The 21,383-nt window shown below is 37.8% G+C and overlaps 1 protein-coding gene across 3 annotated transcripts in view; it reads right to left on the bottom strand.

The window, feature by feature from the left end:
• Window positions 1–827: 827 nt before the first annotated feature.
• ATG7 (autophagy related 7) overlaps window positions 828–21,383 on the bottom strand; it is a 114,551-nt gene continuing 93,995 nt past the window's right edge. For 2 of the 3 annotated variants that reach the window (XR_008578859.1, XM_054838782.1), the window contains exon 20: window positions 10,373–10,898. Coding sequence is in view for 2 of the 3 variants with exons in the window: in XM_054838782.1 (XP_054694757.1) it covers window positions 10,866–10,898 (33 nt within the window). In the remaining variant the exon portion in view is untranslated. Of the gene's footprint in view, window positions 10,899–21,383 lie in introns of all 3 variants that reach the window. The other variant, XM_054838783.1, reaches the window with a different exon arrangement.

The following is a 21,383-nucleotide window of genomic DNA, read 5'->3' as shown; positions in this document are numbered from 1 at the left end:
CAGCCAATGACTACATGGTGAAAGTTCAGTAAAATGCAAAAATGTCACTAACACCACTATATAGTCCAACAAATTACAGATCATGGGAACTTACTTACATCTTGTACTTTGTTCATGAACAGTTCTCTCTATTTCACTCAGGAAATGGACAAAACAAGTGGGTTGTTTGTTCTCCTTTGAAATACATTTATAATATATGGTCAGAACTGTTCAAGAAATGTTTGTTAAGAAAGAAAATGAGAAAAAAAAACCAAAACCAAAACAAAACCAACAAGCCCCATTCTTACCCTGGAACTCCCTTTTTAGATCTATTCTTGCTTCTTAATTCTTCCATTCCATTACCAAAGTCAATGCGCACCTTCCTTTGGCAAATGAATCCAAACCTTTAATTCTAGGGGACAGAAACTTTAAATGGCAGTGCAGACCGTGGAGAACACAACTGATGTTACTTTATTTCTAGTCACTCTCAGTTGGGACTGCGAAGTTCTAGTACCCTGATTTCTAACTGTGCTAAGAACCCAAGCTTAACATGGATTTGAATCCCTTTGGCAGTAGCATGCGCTTACTGTGAAACAGTTAAGCTCCTAGCAGTCGGATTGGTAACAACAAACACAAGCCTCAAACCCAGAAACTCAGTTTAAAAAGGTGCACTCAACAAACTTTTTACTTTTCTGTATTTCTTTTCCACAAGAAAAACAAAGCTTTTTTGTGACTCCTCAGGATTTTAGCTGATTTGTTACACAAAACCTCATGCTCACCCTGGTAAGCATATTTTCCACTACATACATGCAAGAAAGAGCAAAACTGAAACAGCAAGCATTTAAAAGTTAACAACAGATTTATTTAATCCTCTTTTACACACATAAAGTTTTTAAAATACATGCTTAATATAAGATTGTCTTTACATTTCAAAATCAGACTCCTTTTAGAATTCTGAAACCCAGTTTAAGACATCATCAAAATCTGGCTTAGAGCATCCAAAAATTGAGGCAAATGAATTTCACTAAGCACTTCTAAACTCCTTGTCCAAACTGATTAAATTAAAAGGCATTACTAGACAATGACATGAGATATACCTGTATCATCTTGAATACTAGTACTATTCTATTGCCTAGCTGACTCAATCAAGATTGGTCTCGCTGTACTAGGCACTTACTCAGCAAAGCAGACTCTACCAAACAAAGCTCAGACAACCGATGGGAGGCAGAGACGATGTGACTTTCTTTGGCTTCGCTGGAGGTCTGTGGTACAGCCCATGTCTATGACTATTAGGGAGATGATGAGGTGGCTTTAAATAAGAAGTGTTTTTAAAAATCACAGTAATTAATCTCCAAACTGTGGAAGCTGGAACATAACAGTTTGGCTTAGAAAATTTCTGAAGCCACAATCACTTACTACTGTAGCAAGAAAATAATTTAAAAACAGTAATTTGGTCTTATTCTGAAACAACATGACACTGGGTGAATTCGTGGCATGACTGCCAGCCCCCTCTTTAACACTCGAGTGATGTTTACCTCACATTCTCTCCCATTCTTTTCCAGTATCTCAGATCAACAGGTACGTTGTTATTCTCTGTTCCTAGCTGATTTTTAAGCATTGGATATCTTGATGTTATCTATCAGAACCTCTTAATGACATTTCCAAATACTATCAACAGGAAGCTAAATTAAGTAACGGATACTATCATTGTTGGAAGTGAAACTGGAGTATCTCCAGCAACAGGGAGACACTGTACACACGCCAGTTGACTTGCTCCCTGTTTCTCCCTTGCAAATCAGAGTGTGGTTACCAAGAAGCCTATCTTAAGTTTGTAATGTTTGACTGCTAAACGCTACTGAATTTCTATTCAACAAAATATAGTTAGCAAATAATTGAAACGTCTTACCCCAGGATTTCTGAGAGTGCTAGTCACATAAGCGTATCAGGCAGCTGGTGAGAATGATCTAGGTACATACTATACATCAGGTGCTGCCATGCAGGGCTCGTGGGCAGGGTATGCATAGCTCACTCATTCCTGACTACTGCCCTAGAGAAAATCACAAATACTGTCTAACTGCATGCAAGAGACATACAATAGTAAATAATTTAATTAGGGGAAAATTGTCTTTATAACTGTGTGACCAAATAATTGTAATGTTATTATGTTTGTACCATCTACCATCTCAAAGTATTCCCAACTTAGTACCAATAACAACATACAACTATTGCTCTAATAGCCATTGAGCGGAACTTGAGTTCAAGAGTGTTTCATTAAAAGCATGCATGACCCCTGCATGAGGGTAATTTAGAAAATGAAGGATCCAAAGGAAGCTGAACAGTAACTTTAGGAAGGTAGGATGAAATAAATGAAAAAGAAAAAGAAGATAAATTATTAAAAAGAAATCAAAAAGAGATACAGAACCTTTTTTTTAGGACTTTGGTTTAGTGTGTCATCTGAAAAATAACTAATTCCATGGTTCTTAGCAGTGCCAAAGTTTGACATGGATTGACATAATTGGAAGAAAGACCATCACCTGTGGTAGTCACTGATACCACCTCCCTGAATACATGGGCTTTCTTGGAGTTTCCTTTAAAGTGCAACCACAATGGCACTGCCTGCTCAGTGAGAGCCCATACAATCAAAGTACAACCAAAAGGACATATTTAAAGTCTGTGCTGCACTAATTTCTATAAAGTTCCAAAGCTGGTACTATTTAAACAAAAGGACAGTGATCCTTTGCTCATGACAATAATAAATATAAGCAACACTTATAGCCTGTCAGTGAACGCTATGAATAAATGACCTAGACAGACATCCAACTTGTCACATTCCTTCGATGACAAGAATTCCTGCCATTACTTTTAACACCAGCTTAAGAGCCAGTTCCTGCAGTGACCTCCCGGGGGTTTTGTCCAAGAAAGAAATGCAGGCGCAGGAGTTGCCTGTCCCCCTGCACCGTGCCTACCTGCTGCAACCACTGCTCCTGGCTTTGGAGACACTCTGCATAGAAGCAAACTTTACTCTGGCTCCTCCTATTTCTATAGCAGTATCATTTATGTATTTCTATAGCAGTATCATTGAACAGTAGCAGCCGGAGGAAAGGAAACACTGAAATCTACCAAGAATCTCCTGTGGTGCAAATACACGCTATTGAGAGCAGCAAGGGAGAGCCATTAAAACTGCCCAGTAGTATGAAAACACATTTCTTTGGTTTGCACTACTTCCAAAATAATAATGGAAAATTATGCTCAGGCCTTTTCCTTCCCCCTCCACCCCCCTCCACAGACCAGGAGTGCATTAAGAATGCTTTATAACAACAGAACCTCTGCTAAGGCCTAATTACAATTATTTCATTCATAAATAGCTTGTGTAGAAATGTGTATCTTCTGTTTTAGGTAAACTTCAATATTGGTGATTTCAACGATTCAAAAGGATAGAACACTTGCAGTGTGGTTTCCCACAAAGGCAAGGCTGCCTTAGATAATTAAAATCCCTCATCCCTCACACACACATAAAAAAAAAAAAAGGCAAAAAAAGGCAAAACAAAGCTGCAAGTATTAAAAGAAAAACCAACAGTCCCCATTTAGGAAACAGGCAATTCAAACAGGAGTTGCCGGTGATGTCATTTCATTTATACGTTGCCTGAGTCACAGGTTCCTGAGGAAGTGGTAACACCTACAGAATTACTGCATAAAAGTCAGACTTTGAAGCATGAAATGAAAATAAAGACACTTAAAGACAAAGCAAAACCCCCAAGCAAAATCATACCTACTTTATAGATTTCCTCACCTCTTACACTAATTTGAGAGAAGTCTGTCACGAGAAATTCATTTGCTTGTTCATCCACATCCCTCCCTTACCAGTGAGGCGCTGGGGGTGGGGAGGAGATATTCACGGGGACAGAAAGAAGAGGTGTGGGGGAAAAAGGACATCAATTTAGTAGCACTCAAAAACTAGAGTTCCAATGCATTCAGAGTGGGCCAGACTTGGAACCTCCACGGCCCTCGCCTTTCTTCCAAGACTACTGACATGATGTGGAAACAATTTTAGCAGCATTTCTTCACACGGTTTTAGCCCATACTGGTTTTGATTTAGAAAGTACAATCATTCCAGCAATGAGACGCCAGCTTGCATTTCAAATGCACCAGACTTCTGCAGCCCTGCCTCGCAGGGATGCACCAACTGCAGTTTCTTAACAGGGTGCTGCATTAGACCAAAAGAGAAATTGAGGAAAACGCTACTGACCTCCCTCCATAAGAATGAAACCAGAATGATGGCTCTCCTTTCTTATTTACGTAGTGCATAACAGCATTTCACTAACAAACAAACAATGAATCATTCTGCTGAGATGTTACAAAAATCAAATGTCCTGGTGCCAAAAAGCAAACTGAAGTTACACACAAGCCTAAATTTTTGGATGCTCAAAGACTACTGAAGCAGCAATCCACAGCCAAAGAATGTAAGAACAGAAAGTAACTGTCTGGGAAAGAAGAGAAGTTACATAGAATAATGTTTCAAAAATTGTGCTTTTAATTTGCAGCAGTACAACACTATACGTATGCTTCTGTCTTTTCCTGTTAGCTTACTAAAATATTTTAAGAAGTAATTTGAAATTTTTAGCATCTAAAATGAAGTGCACGTGTGCATGTGACCTTCAGTTCCAGAGGCAAAGTCCATTGTACTTTATATCAATGTCCTATATAAACATCTATTCCAAGAACAAGAGGAAACAGGCATTTACACTGCTATAGTAGATGGAAAGACAGCGTGTACTCCATGCCAGCCAGGAAACAAAACACATTTGTTTTCAGAACTCCTGACTGCCCCTTTTTATCCCCAAGCCCAAGGAAGCGCCTGCAAGAAGCCAAAATGGCAAGGGAGTACTGGCCTGATTAAACACAAAGAAACCGTGCTATTTCATTTGCAAAGTTCAGAGAAACAGCTGATGGGTTCTGAAAATCTTTCCAGAGAATGTCTAAATCATTCCACTGGATTTGAAAAAATGCTATGGGTTAAGTCACAACAGCAGATAATATTGTTAATTATTGAGGGCAACAATTAGAACTTGAAATTATAGATGGCTGGAGTACTCATCCGCATCCTTAACCTGAGGTGAGATCATTTGAACTGGGAAATTAGGTGAAAAAATTGCTGCCCTAAGATACAGAATACCTTAAGGTACTCAACATCATTGCTACTCAAGCTTACTGCTGTTAATTCTTTTGGGAGTAGCTTCAGTTTCCCTTCCACAGTGCCAATTTCCTTGCCTAGCTTAAAATAATCCTCAAGTGACTCACTGCAAAGACTTCCCTACAACCTGGACAAAACACCAATCATTGGCTGGTGGAAGAATACGGATTGCTGAATTTCAGCTACTGTACTTAAGAGAAAAGTGGCTACAAATTACCCCAAGCCACAGCCTATTTTGGTTACACTACATGACTTCGAACACTAGTCAACAATACTTCAACAAAACAATGGGCCGGAGCAACAGACCAGTTTCTTTGACCCGGGATAACTGAGAATAAAACCCATAGCTATTCTTTGCCAAGTACATATATCCAATTTCCATACATTTTAGAGCTGAGGAATTAAATAAAAGTTTAAGAAAAAAAGCAGGGAGTGTTAACCTCTCTGTGTGAACCTAGGAGTATTGCTCCCACAAAGCACGGAGTCCTGCAGTCTGCCCGTTCGTCAATCACTGCTCACTATTGTCAGAGGTAGAGTACCAAAGGGTATCAATAAAAGTAAAACGAGAAAGAAAATACTGTCAACAAATTGTTAGGGTTTTTTTATTTCAAAACCTGTCTAGTGCTGCACAGATAAGAAAATGAAATCTTTAGAAATTATTACACTGGATAGTTGAAGTGGTAATAGAGAGGGAAAGTCTGTATTAATTTCAAACCTAAAGCATTACCTGTGTGGTGCCACAGTATTTTTACACACTGTCAGGCTTCTGGAGAAGGTCCAGGCAGCTGCAAGGGAAAGAGAGCTGGAACTGAAATGGGACAGGTAGGTATGTTTTTCATAGATTAGGAATTTACACATGGCCAGACTGGGACAGTCCAAAGTCCTTCTAGAGTGGTATTTCTGTCTTTTAAAACAATTAATCCAGGTGCTCTGAAAGAGAAAAGGTGCACAACACCCTCTCAAAGGAAAGTTTCATTTTGGCACGATATGCATGAGCACAACATCTGCACTGAAAATGAAAAGGAAAAAAAAAAAAAGGAGAAGAAAAGGAATTAATGAAGCCATGTCAAAAGATTCAGAAAAAATATGGCAACAGGCTCAGGACATCTTCCAGACTATGTTTCTTAGGAAGTCTGCTAAAGTTTACCATGTTGCAAGTATTTCTTTAATGGCTCTCTTTGGAGTATAAATGCTTATTTGTTTCTAAGGAAAGTAATGCAATATTATTTTTTAAAAAAACACTAAAAAATTGGGTACAAAAATTTGGAAAAGTAGCAAAGAAAAATCCCACCATCTAGCTGTTCATGCTCTCTTCAGTTTTTGTGTACTCTTAATGCAAAGTTACAGTAAGTACAGCAAACATTGAATCAATGGACAGCATGAGAACGGCTATTTGCACTGGCTGGACTTGCACTGCAGAACAGCTGGCAGAACGACAAGGAAGGTTGACTATGTGCTGGCTTGCAACATACTTATTTTTGAAAGAATGCAAGCTATCCTTTCTATTCCCATAGGAACACAGAGTTAGGACTCTCCTTGAACTCTCAAGATACAGCTAAACTCTGAAGAGAAACTATATATAAAAATATCTTCATGAATTCTGTCGTGGCTCTTAATGATTCTGTAAGAAACAGGCAGAGTTGTTCTTGACCGACAGCACAAAAGCTGCTATCAGAAGCCCAGTGATCTTTTCACACAATACTGGCATTAATGAGAATCCTGTGTGCCAAAGCCTAGTCTCAGTCACATCTCAGCAATCTCATGGGTTTTATGATTTGGCTTGAAAAAGAAGAAGAAAATTCAAAGGAAAGTTGGGAGCTAGGTGAACTTTTCATGGTCCAACACTGTCCCAGAGTAGTGCAGTGACAAAGTAGCTAGTGGTGGACTTGGCAGTCCTAGGTTTAGGGTTGGACTCGATGATCTTAAGGGTCTTTTCCAGTCTACATGATTCTATGATTCTACTGGCAATTCCAATTAGACTAGTTAACATACGTTTAGAAGGAATTTGTTCAGTAAGAGGGAGAAACAAGCGCTATGATATGATTCTACAGTGCATAGTGAAAAGTTCAGAAATACATAAAACCCATTTCAGTAAGTTTTCTGTAAGAGCACAAGTGAGAAATTAAAAGAAAATGCTCATATATAGAAAGATTATTCAATTTTGCTAATACTTCTGTTGCATATATTTAAGGTCAGCAGCCAAATCTTATACAAAGAAACAGAATTAGGAAGAACATTATACAGGAAGTGGAATAAGAATATCAAAGATGACAAAAACAAAGTTTTAGTTTATGTCACTGGACTTCTCTGAGGACACAATACCAAAGGCATACAGAACACAGGGAAGGGAAGAGTATTTTTCCAGGCTCAAACTCCATGATTTTAAGGGCTGGAGCAATCGCTACAGTTTCCTTTGATGTGCCAAAATAATTTTTGTCCTGTTCACTTCTACTGAAGCAGAACCTCCCTTTAGTTCTTGGGAGTCGTCAGCTTCCTAGGAATATAAATCCTACGGTTCCATTCCTTGGTGGTTTTCTCGACCAACCTGTCTGGGCCATCATGAATCTTTCTTCATGGATCTAAGTTTAATTTTCAAATTTGTACCCTTTGTCCCTTAAAGACCCCAACGTTGAAGGCTTAAGACTCAAACTAGCCCCATGCTCCACAGAACAGTTTCTCACGTGGGCTGAACCACCTACTGGCTATGATTCTGCTGGCTTTAATGGCACTAAGACAATTTACACGTCATATAAAGGGCATGTCCTAAGTGAAATTTATTCCCGATCAACAGACTATGACACAGGTGAAGAGAACTTAAAAGCAGATTGTGAAAGCAAGGATGAGAGCAAGTCAGGGCTTTAAAGATGAAAACTCTCCTATAGAATCTCACTTTCATGAATGTGATACTATTCCATAACAAATTCTAGACTCCAGCCAGCAAACACATTGAAAGGATGACACTGAAGAAAAATTCTAGTCAACAGAAGTACGAAAGCAAAACAGAGGCAATCATTCCATAAGTTTCTATAATACTCAAGCACAAAAATAATGTCAACAGCTCTCCATTGAGATCTGTCGTCTTCTAACACTATTAAATGTCTCCAGATGTGCTATGTAGGTGTCATAGTTGCCTTCTGTGAGATACGTTCCCACTCACGTGGCCATATAACGCCATTACGTTTCTGTTAGATAGTTTAGGAAGATGAGTAGGTTCCTCTGAGGCTGTTCATTCCCTCTTCCCAACAGATTTGGTTTATACCTGAAAAGCCATGGTAGCTGTTGGGTTTTACAGTGGAAGTATGAGTTTAGGCTCTTCACTGATGCCTAAGAGGTCATGGCAGCACAAATAAAATTTAAATCCTACCTCCTTCAAGAAGAAAGGTAAAGTTTAGCTTCTTCCATTAAACAGCAATAACTGGAGCTGAGGACCGTGCTGAAATCCAGCCATTAAGTGCATGCAAACCAGTAAATAAATGTGTTTATCTGTTAATAGTATTTGAATGTGCATTCATTCATTTGAATGGATTCTCACGATTTCTCACTCAGTAAATGCCTAGATATTGAGTAAAAGCAAAGTAAGAACAATTCTGGTCCGCAAGGAGAAAGAAAACAACATTATAGCTAGACAACGGAAGTTATTCCAAGTCAAACTGAAGTGTTTCTGAACATCAGAGACATCTGGGAAGCATATGTACAGGAAACAGCTCAGCCTGAGAGAGTTGTATGTTACTGAAATTACAGAGGTAAGGAAATATTATATTAACCCTGAGTTTTGAACCTTTCCATCTTGTATACTTCTCCAGTTAAATAGATACTTTCAATGCAAAGCTACAATGTAACTTTAACAGGATAAGCAGAGGTTCAGCTATTTAAAATAATTATTTATCAGATTTCAGCAAGATGTCTAGTTTTCAAGTTTTAGATAACCAAAAATCTGCAAAGAGACTTTTACACTCCATGGTCAGCAACTCCAACAGATAAAAATGCAGATCATGCCCTTTAAAATACCCTGGTACTGTTTCATGATTTGGGTTGGACTACAGCATGGCTAACAAAATGGAGTCATTTGAGCTCATAACTAATTATGTACATGAACAAACTGCTTTAAAATGGACATGGCATGTTATCAATCTTTTTGATCATTGCCTGACCACCAAAAGATCAGTTTCCTATGATAACTAGTCTTTCAAAAAATATATTTCATTCATATATATTTTTATATTACAATGAAGTTAGCTAAACAAGACATTCCCTTAAGGCTACTTTAGAAATCACATACATATAATTAATATGATAGTTAAAATAAATAGAAATAATAGCTATTTTAGACACTTGACGCAAACCTCAGCATGTTTCAATAAATCTTCTTCTAAGATTGGAATATGGGAGCTGCAGATATCCTTGTTTTTAGGCAAATTTGAATTGACAGAACATCTGATTTGGCATAAGAGAGAAGCTGTGAAATTATCTACACCAAATATTCAGAGCTTATGTTAAGGAAGGAACTAAAATAATTGGATTGACCACCTAATTTTCATAATATATATGCGAAATAAAGACTGCTTGGCAGATAGAGCGATTTGCATTTTTTCTGAGTTAGTCCATAATCCCCATAATATAAAGCCATAAAAGGGAATTCAAATATACTTCTAAAAACCTATTCCAAGATAAAAACCAACAGACTCACTTTCAATTTTGTAGTAATGTTCTTTGATATTTTCTAAATCCTTTTTTCTTAAGTTATCTTTTAAACTCAAGCATTCTCAAACTACTGTTTGTGCTCAGCCATAATCTCTGAAGCCGTTCATGATGTTGCAAAAATTGAAGAACTTAAAATCCAACCAAAATGAAAATCAGAATTGCTCTTTTTTAACACCTGTAAAGTAGTGAACGACAGCATCCAAGAATAACAAAGTTAGAAACCCAATTTCTTATTTCAGTTAAGCATTTCTCTGCAAGTTTTGACGGAATCAATGACCCACCACCACCACCCCCCAAAGCAATTTTTACTACATAACAGAGCCTTCTCTAAATTTCAGGGGAGCCGAACCATGATACCAATGCATTTTGGTCTTTCCTGTGTAAAAATAAGTCAAATCGCAAACGCCTCCATTGACACAGGCAAGAACAATCAATTATACTATAAATATGTACTTTGAAACAGCAAGCAATGTGGTGTAGGCAGTAGGTGTAGGTTCTTACCTACTCCTGCTCTCCTTTAAAGATGCAGTTTAACTTCCAATAGCAGAATATTCTCAATCTTAACAATAAATTCCAACTAAAGGGGCACAAATCTGGGAAAGATGAAAAAAGACATTTAGACATGCTGCTTGGACATGTCCATCAACAAGCAAAATAAAAACTGGGACAAATAAAACACCAAAGTTTACTTAAGCAGCATATTTTATATGTAAGCCATATTTAGAAACTTAAAAAAAAAAGAAGAAAAAAAAGATGACAAGGTTTAAACATAACCACATTGCTTTAGTTATTTACATAATAAAAATGAAAATGTGGAGAGTTGTATCCATAACAGACTGCTTTTAAGGTGAAGATATTAATGTCAAAATGTGGATTATAGTTGTTTGCATTTGTAGCAGTCAGAATGGGTAAGCAATCATTAACTTGTCAAATAACAGACGAATGGAGCACTGCAGTCCAAAGTAGGTCATCTTCCACCTTATTCAGCTGATTTTCAGACTGTTTCATCATCACTCATGTCCCAGATCTGCAACAAAAAAGGAAGTGTAATTTTAGGTTGTGGAGTTCAAATATGCTCTTAATATAGCTTTATAAAATCAGTTTTACTATTTAAAAGGCAGAAGAAATAACGTTTTATGGACTATTGACTACCACCAATGGAGCTTTACATAAAATTCAGGGTTTTTCTCTTCTGTTAACAACCAATACAGCATTCATTATTTGGAATCTTGGGGGTATTTTTTTTAATACATACTTTTGAGCATTTGTTCCTGAACACTCAGTTTGGTTATTTGCTATTTATTATCATTTACAGTAAGCCACAGACCAAAAAGCAAACATTTTGGTTTGGTTTGCTGACTCACTGGCACATACTTAATGTGGATAACAACTTACAATAAACAGCATACTTTCCTAAACATTGTAGAAAATTTTCAAGACATTCATGAAGAACTAACTGTTCTCCAATACTTCATTTTGCACTCAAATATTAGATCTTATAAATAGCAGCATAAGGATGACAAGTTATATGGAAACTTGTACTTTCCAATTGTTTAAAGAAATTTTAAAACTACACAGACTTTTTCCTGCAGCACAATATAATCCTACTTTTACTTTGCTACTGCCCTTGTTCAGTAACCAGTTATACATTAGGGGGAAAAAGTGATTATTTTCACAGAACATCAAGGAAGCTGGTACCCTTGTGAACATACTGAGTGTTACAAATTCATACCAGTTACCAGGGAGCAGAACGCGTGATTCAAGGAAAAATACAGGGACTTGCAAGCAGAACTATTTGTGGGGGACACATACACCATATTCTGAATATATACTACAAGCTTTTTTCTTTCAGAGAAATGTGGGTACTCTTAAAAGACTTTTTATGATTGTCTGGAGGCATAGCTCACGGCAGAAACCCTCCTTGCACTTGGCAGGGCTTGCAGTAGCTTGGGATCAGGACTAACATGGGTACTCAGCTTTGAGCTGGATTTAATAATATCCATTTTATAATATATAAAATTTCATCCCTGACTCAGAGCGTTTCAAACTTGCCTAAATTAGCAGTAACACTGCTGGAGTACCACAACAAGTCTTTTTGTGATGATAAGAACGAGAATGCCATTTCCATGGCACCCAACACTCAAAACTGTGAGTCCCTCGGTGCAAATGACCTAACAAAAAGGAGCAGGATCAGTCCTTTGTCCCTCTGGAAAATGAAATTCAGTTCAGTTGTTCTAAAACACAGTTTGTGTGTTGGCATAAAGTGGCCCACTAGGTTATTCTCTCATTTTACATCCTGACCACTAAAATATATCTATCCAAAGAAATACAGAACACAAACATTTATTTAGACTGTAAATTCTTCACGGCACAAAGCCATATTTTACATGTATACGGTGTCTAGTACAATGGGGCAGTGTTCACAGTTGCCTTGTCGAACACACACGCATTAGCATTAGACAAATAAAAATTACAAACAAACCCACTTCTAGACAGGCAACAATGAACATTGACCTGTAGCTTTAATATACCCCTTTAAGACAAAATGTAGTATATCTGGAATTTGAAAACATTCTTAAGAAAGCTCTTCAAATCCAACCTCAGAGAACATATAAAAATCAAACATTTCTATGCAGTGCTACAAGCTGTGTAAAATGAAAACTCTGAATGGCAAGATTCTCTCAATTCCTAGAAGCGTTGCAAAATGGTGGTGTAAATCCTTATGGAAAATACTGAAGGAACAGTTTGTTTACAAAAGGAAAAAAGGGTTTTCATCCTGCCCTAGATGAGCAGCTTGAAGCTTGCCAAGGCAAACACAAATGTCCAGCTCACCAGTCAGGGTCAAGGATGTGGAAAATAAATACAAAAAACAAAATCTTTAAATAGAGTTTATGGTATGATTCAAGCTGGTAAAAAGCAAGGAACCCAAAGCTCAGACTGATAGCCCATCTTTGCCTAGCCCACTCTAATTTTTGAAGACAAACTCCCTAGATTGTAACCCTTACAAATACACCTCTCCATCAAAGCAGCACAATAAATACTTTTAAAAATACACCATGAGGTGATTCGAAGGCAGCAGAAGTGAAAGAAGCCAACCGAAAGCCCTGAAAAAGTCGTCTTTATCTACTAAACAGATACACTGGGAGTGTAGCCAGCTTCTCTGCTCTGTGCTTTCCCATCACCCGCTCTGATCTGAGCAGTGCGGGTGAGAAGGCAAGTACGCTCTCCGGTTTGTTTGTTTGTTTTTTACAGAGAAAGGCTGGTAAGGGTGCCAGTTACATTAGTCATTTTGCGATATCAAAATACTTCCCTCCAGGAACTGCCTAGCTGTTCCATAATTCCTGTAAAGCTCGGAGAGCCTTTTTGCTTTACACGTCTACTGTGCAATGCTTGCATTACTCTAACACCCCGTACAATACAAATGGCAGCTCCAAAGGCACTGTAATTTCTCTTTTTTGTTGAAACTAAAGGGAAGGAAGCAGTTCCCTGTATTTTTGGCCCTAGCAGCTGAGGATGGGCAACCCGTAGAGGGCCTCAAGGAACACGAAGACTAACAGTGCACGCACATCGCAGGGCCAGCAGCAGCGCCTGCTAGGTAAGTTAAGAAGGACAGTATTGTCAACAGGAGGAAGAAAGTGAAGCGAAAAGAACAATTCAGTTTTCTCCTATCTAAAGCTCATCTCTTTTCTAGGACTCTTTCAACATAAAAATATTTGCAAACTGCTATGCAAACATCCTGGATTGAGGAGAATTGTTTTCAAATGTTTGAAAAGTATGCTATTATTTTATTTCCAGACAGACAGTTTTATAAGACAGTTTACACTTCATCTAACTATCAGAGCAGTCACAACAACAGTACTGTGTTTTGCATCTTACTAAGGTTTGTAAAGGACAAAGTAGTAGCACATTGATAAATGACACACAGAGGGGAGTGGAGAACATGAAACCAAAGGGGAAAATTCAATACAAAAGTTAACAATTGCATGTTAACCTAAAGAAAACAAGCTACATCATACCGTGCAAAACAAGTTGTGTTAAATGTCAATACTGATAGCTAAATTATAATACATCATTAGTTAATGGCAATGCAACTTTTCATGAAAAGACATTTAAAATACATAGACTATGACTATGCAAACTTTGGTTATTACTTCAAAAGAGTAAAATTTTGAAGAGCAAACACCATGAAATATAGAAAGCCATGAAAGACAATGTCTAAAATGACTGTCAGGCCAAGAATGTGGTATCTAAACCAAGCTGTGAATTTGGCTTTTGTTTTCACTTCTCTTCTGTCCTGCAGCACACCTGGGTGAGTCAAACCTTAACACAGCTACAGGCAATGACAGCAGAAGTCATAAAATAGGAGGATAATAAACCAGCTGTCAAAACCCACCTAGCCCGTACAAATCTGGACAGATTATCCGAATGCACCTGCTTCTTCAAGTACATGCTTTTATATTCAAACTTCTTTGTAGAGGTTCTTAAATTTCAGATGTAAATTATGTCTATTCAGGATTAAGAGAAGAATACTCGCACTTGTTTTCTTGAAATGACAAGTATTATTTTCTTACATAATAGGAAGAATGGGGAAAAAACTCCCTGTGTATTAACTTAACTGTTCACAAGTTCCCAGTGATTGGTTTTACAGTTCCAGGTTGCATGTTCAATAACTCCTACTAAAAAGAGAGGTTTGCATTTCCTTCATACAACAATAACACCTGGTACCTGAAATTTAACTTCCACGGCAATGATTCCAAAATTGGTGTTCACCTACTGAAGCAGGTAGTGGCTTTGCACCTGACAATTAACATATGTAATTCAAATAGATAACTACTGTTTATCTTATAAATAAACTTGCAAGAACATAAACGTTCCCTTAGGGGATTCTTAAAAGTTTCTTGCCAGCATGGATGTAGCAGGATTTGTGTCAGAAATGGCTACCTCATTAAGTGAGATAAAACAAACAAACAAACAACCCCCACACATACTATTTTCTACACACAACTGAGATAAATTTACATACACATGTACCAAAAACACTCTGCTTAGAAAAACCTGGAATAGTTTTATTATGCAAACCACAGTATTTACTATGTTATAAATGCTCCAAATACAAGAGTGAGTAAAGAGTAAAATTCTACAGGCAGAGGCAAGGGCTTACATCAAACAACACAGCTGAGTATCACATGAGAACAGACACCTTCCCAGATCAATGAAGGCTCATCATATCCTAGTCTTTGATTTAGAAATGTACACTTACTCAGGAAATCTAAACAAAGGAAAATAATTTAAATTCAAAGCAACTAAATTATTTTCTAGCTATAAAATGTGAGCTTTTTGATAGGTATTAGGTTAAATATGTTTTTGTTCTATGCTCTACCAGAGAGACAATGCATTAGAACTTCTGGCAGCTAAATTACTTTACAAAATATGTGTGTATGTGCGTCTAAATATACTTGTACTAGGAATGAACTAGACAAAGCACGCTGCTTCTGTGACTTGATCAGCATTCTTCTTGGTTCACTGGCTGTATCTTCCAGGAATGGCAACAGAAATGAAATTGCAACTTGAAATTCATTAAACGTCTACAAGTTGAAACATGCAACTTTTTCAGACTTCATGGTATAGACTGAGGGCTAATTATAAAGTTCAGCACCCTCCTTTCATCTTGGATACTTGATGCACATTAAGAACTACCCTTCATCTTACTGAAACCAAAAACACTTCAAGCATTTTGCATATTCAACAATTCCTTCCCCATCCCCCTTTCCCCCAGGGAAAAAAAGCCGTAAATGAACCACCAACATGTACAGTATTCTACTCTAATGTGAGCACTTATTTAGCTTTGTTCAGAATTTACACCTAGATGCAAGTCAGAGCCTGCACAGTGCACTCTATGGTGAAGTATTTTCCATGCTATCTAAGAAACCAAGCTAATGCACTTAAACAAGGATCCACTCTTGCTCCCGGTTGCAAGAACTTGTCCTACAACAACCCTGCCACAACTGTTAATCCAGCCCACACCTGACTGTTCTTCTACAACAGATTTCTATTTCTGCATCAAGATGTAGCTAATTTTTTTCAGAAGTGGTTGCTAACTTTCTATAGTTAAACTATAGCTAAAATCAGTTTTGGCTATAATCTGAAGAATTAACTACAGACTGTCAGACAACTTCTTACTCCAGTTAACACAGAAATTACGAACTTACACACACAAAAAAATTAACCTTTAAAAAAATAATCAAAGCCAAGGATTGTAAAAACAGCATTTCTTTCTTCAAGCTGCTTTATTTAAAGAGCAGGTAGAGAAATTTGTGGATAATTTTTCCAGATCCCTGTACAGAATAGTCCTACCCTAGCTAGTCGACATGGCTGACAAATTCCTGGCATCCCCAGTAACTACACAAGTTCTTTTTTTCCTGTCTCTGCCTTCACAGCCTTTCCTGTCTGAATGGTTTACTATCTTGCAATAAAATTCAAGTTCATCAACTTTGTACTTTTTTTCAATAACGGTGTCACTGACTGATGCTTGTTTTACCTTTATAACCTTTCCAAAATCCTGTATTTTCAGCCCATAACCACAGCTGACTGATTTCTATCTTGCCAGCTGCAATACATTTAAGAATCCTGCCATCACCTTTCAGGACATCTCTTCTTTTTTCCTCTGATGCCTTCCATTCTATCAAGCTACAGGTGTCTTGAATTTGATTTTCTGTCCCTTTACAGTTCACTCAATTTTTGTATCCTTTTTATCCAGCACCTAGTGTTCTAGGAGCTTGGGACAGAGGAATCACGGCCTTTTTCTGAAAATGTCCCCTTCCAAGATGGGCTTTATACTTTGACCTACCTACCTTTGAGCTGTTACTGGGACGGATGGTCAATACGCAAATTCACAAGCTCCTTAGCACATGGGCTTAGTCAGCTCATACAAAACCAGACCATTTTCTAACTATCTTGTAGAACTGGCATCTGAAGATTCCCAATAGTTTGAAAGATACATTTAAGAACAAAACAAAAAAAAGGCAAGTAACCAGTACAGAAAGTATTTGTTTACAGTGTAAACTTTCAGTGAGAAAGCCTTTTTAATATCCTCTAATAATAGATTCCAAACAGATATAGAAATGGTAGCTCTGGATGGTAATTAGTCCATTTTGCTTTTATAGCAGTTTTCCTAGGTATTCATCAGAATATTATATGAAAACAATCATAAAAAGGATTTTTTTACATGCCTAACAGTTAATGAAACAATACAATAAACAGAAAAGAATGCATACTAGGGGGTTTTTGGTATAAGAATGCCTCAGACACATTTCCTTCCATTGTTTCTTGTTTTAGAAGGAAAAAAAAAAAAAACCAAAGCAGAGAAGCAAGCAAATACAAAACCAATTTCTCTCCCCCTCTAAAAGTGCTTTGGAGCTGAAAAGGCCACTTTTCAGGGCACAGCACTTGAGTTGTTAGAATGACATATACCTAAGAGGATAGTTTCTGCTATTAAGTGTTTTCCTCAGGCTCTTAAAAACTGAAAACAAACAAGTGTGAAAACAAACAAGCACTCCCCCATCAGCAAGTTTGATGGTTGCCATTATCCTAGTTTGTGTGGGATTTTAAACTTCATTTTACTACCTCCAAAGGGCAACTATCCAAACAGAATGTGTGTTTGAATGAAGCCACAATGAATGTAAATACTGTCATGGCAATGATTAGATCTGATATAAACCCTTTGACTGAAATGAAAAACATTATAGTACATAAAAGTATACATTCAAATTCTTCTATCGTCTTCCTTCTTTGATGTGCCCAGATTTTACATTAAAAATAAAAATATGTGTAAATCTATATTCATTACATTTCCAAATCCTGCAAAAAATTCACAATGTAGACGTAAACGCACATGTATTTTCCAGGGTTTCACAGCCTTGTACAGGAAATCTGGATCATATTCAGAAATAGATCCCTCTGAATAATTAACACCATTTATACATCTGAGTCTATGTCATTCCAACTACACAGAGAGTATTTGATTTGCTGTAAATCAATAGCTTGCTGAGTTCCACTAGTATCTCTTTAATTCACAGGTAATGCGTAACTGCTGTCTCGGACCTGTAAATTAGCTTTCAGGTCATACAGAATCAAACATTTGACAGTTACTGATTAAAAAAGAGCAGTGGTTTAACTATACAAGCTATTCAACTGAATTTCAGAAATAAACAATTCAGAAACAATAAAGAGATTATAAAACATGATACTTAAGGTACAGTCAGTGTTCTAGCACAGGGTCACAGAATCACAGACTGAGCTCAAATGGAGGATACCTCATTTTGTTCATCCCTTCACTCAAAGCAGAACCAACTAGATCAGGTTGCTCAGCATCTTGTCCAGCTGAGTTTTGAATATTTCTGAGATTTCACAGCCTCTCTAAGAATCTTGCTCCAGTGTTTTACTTACCTCCAAACATAAGATTAAATCATCTCTTGAAACAAGGATCATCTTTGTCAAATTAGCCCATACCCGTACCATATCCATAAGTATGCCCTTTATCATTGTCACCCTCACAATGCTTCTTTATAGCGTCTATCAATGCATGGTTGATAGAGCAACACATTCTTGAAAGGAACAGAAAACTCATCTACTTCCAATCTTTCAACAGCTTAAAGATGCTAAATTATGAAGGCATAGTTCTATTCACCCAATAAACCAGATACCCTCTATATTCCAAAGAAATTCAGACCACAACTAGATGGCTGGTCAGACAGGGGACACACTCCTGGATATGTGTTCTGTCAGCCTGTGTGAAGAGTCAATCACCTCACCACTCTTCACCAAGACAGATTTGGGCTGGAAGAAGGATCTAAGATCGATATTTGCAAATCATGTCATATCACAAAGGAAGACTGCCAAATGTTATGAAGACCCTTCAGAAGTGGAAAAATTTCCTTATTTAAAAAACAAACAAACAAACAAAAACCAACCCAAACTTCTACAAGTTAAAAAAAAAAAAGTCCACAGAAATCCTTGAAGCTGTATTGACTGATAAAAGTGCCTAGACCATTTTCAGATGGGAATCCCATAACAATAAAAAGTATTATTGGAAGGTCACCTAAGTCAGATATTTGTCACATTTCAATCCTATGCCTACAGTATTTTCTTGTTTAATCAACCACACTCCATCTTCACAAAGTGTAGCTGGCAAAGACAAACAAAATATGCATTATTCTAAATAATTCTGAAATCAATAATACGGATCCTTTCCAGCGCAATTCCCATTGTCAGAAAATAATATTTGGCAGAAAAAAACTAACACAGATTTCCCACATGCAGTTACGTCATCTTACATGCACATTTTGTACACATCTTTAGTATAAATGTGTATCCTCTAGTGCACTGTATATAACATGTAAGTAATAGAAAACTTGAAAAGCAATCAACATATTAATTCATTAAAATTTTGATTTATCCAGTGACCTCACTAATCTCATCATTGCTTCCATGGAGATCCATACGGTGTGTACACAACATTTCTATCTGGTGGAGGAGGCATCAAGAAGTTATGGAAAACTTTCTCCTCTTATGCAGAAAGAATGCTCTCCAGATAGTTAGAAACTTAAATAATTTCTGAAGACACCACCTGAAACTAAATGAATAAAGGAAGATGTTTTCCAGAACTAAATGCATAAATGATACTGCAATAATCAGATTTATTTCACCTTAAATAGTTCAAAAACTTGGAGAAGATAAATGCATTTGTATTGAAATCTTAATGCCAGTTTCCCCCATGATTGTTATTAAAATCCTACATGTCACTTTTCCTATTAAGTTTATAAAAAAATAAATATTATCCAGAAAATTGCAAGTGTTGGTATAAAAGCACAACTAGTGAAATATTTAGATATTAAAGGTAGAGATACTCTAGAAATACAACAGGCAGATCAGGTTTATGGTTTAGTTCTACTAAACCCCTATTGTTTCAAATGGACAGAAAATTAACATGAAAAAGCACAAGGTGCATCAACAATAATACCTGTCTACAAGCACATTGCCACACAAAGTATTCGCTATGCCCATCCATTACACAATTTTCTAAATAATACAGGCAGCATCAAGTTCACTTAATAACCTATATAGTGAGTCAAGAAACAGTTCTGAAACTAGATGTCCAACCTAGATTCAGCTGAAAACTTGTACAAGTGTTAGATTTATTTTTATAACACTGCCATTATCATAGAATCCCAGACTGGTTTGGGTTGGAAGGGACCTTAAAGATCATCTAGTTCCAACCCCCTGCCATCATGGGCAGGAACACCCTCCACCAGCCCAGGTTGCCCAAAGCCCCATCCAACCTGGCCTTGAACACTGCCAGGGAGCCAGGGGCAGCCAGCTTCTCTGGGCAACCTGTGCCAGGGCCTCAGCACCCTCACAGGGAAGAATTTCTTCCTCAGATCTCCTCTAGATCTCCCCTCCTTCAGCTTCAGGCCATTCCCCCTTGTCCTGTCACTCCCTGCCCTTGTCACCAGCCCCTCTCCAGCTTTCCTGGAGCCCCTTCAGGGACTGGAAGGTGCAGTAAGGTCTTGCTGGAGCCTTCTCTTCCCCAGGCTGAACAACCCCAACTCTCTCAGCCTGTCTCCATAGCAGAGGTGCTCCAGCCCTCTGAGCATCTTGGTGGCCTCCTCTGGACTCGCTCCAACAGCTCCGTGTCTGTCTTGTCCTGGGCACCCCAGAGCTGGACGCAGTACTGCAAGGGCGTCTCAGGAGAGCAGAGCAGAGGGGCAGAATCCCCTCCCTCGACCTGCTGGTCACACTGCTGGTGATGCAGCCCAGGACACGGTTGGCTTTCTGGGCTGTGAGTGCACACTGCCGGATCATTAATATGGAAACAACTGAACAAACAAGAATTTTGATGATCCTGTGCAGAGATTTTGTGCTAGGAAGGTCTTACATGACACTCTGGTTTTGATTTTCTGACCACATAATTTCAACATCTGTTGGACTAACAGATCGCTTGCAAATGCTTGTATGTGTCCTAGCTATCAATCTCCTTATTTAATTCTCTCATTTTCTTTTTCTTTACCTGTCCTGCTAGACCTGCTGTAACAAAGTGAAAACCCACTTGCTCTCCACTTATTTTTTTCATTCCTGGAATGCAGTCAGAAAGCAATGTTTTAACAAGCTCCTGACAGTAGGTGAACCTTATTTCAGCCTGATGGCACAAAACTGTTGGAAGATGGCACGACCACGTCAAGCGATTTGTTTCTCTGAGTGCAGCAAATTGTTCACCAGTTCAAAATCAAACCCACTCTGTTGCACTTATTTCTAACCCAGTGCTCTGAAAAAGAAGAGAACTAAACACAGTCCCTCCAACATAATCTATCTGCTACAAAACAATCTTTTTATTACAAGTCTATTTAGTCTAGTCAAGCTTAGCAAAGCACTGTTACAGCGTTTCTATAGTATCACAGTAACATGGAGTATGCAGCGTGCCACGCTATGGAGCTCTGAAACCCAGAGTACATTGCAG

The sequence above is a fragment of the Grus americana genome, chromosome 11 (assembly GCF_028858705.1).
Source record: "Grus americana isolate bGruAme1 chromosome 11, bGruAme1.mat, whole genome shotgun sequence".
Lineage (NCBI taxonomy): Eukaryota > Metazoa > Chordata > Aves > Gruiformes > Gruidae > Grus > Grus americana.
Note: the sequence above shows the minus strand (reverse complement) of the source record. Positions and strands in the feature narration are given on the sequence as shown.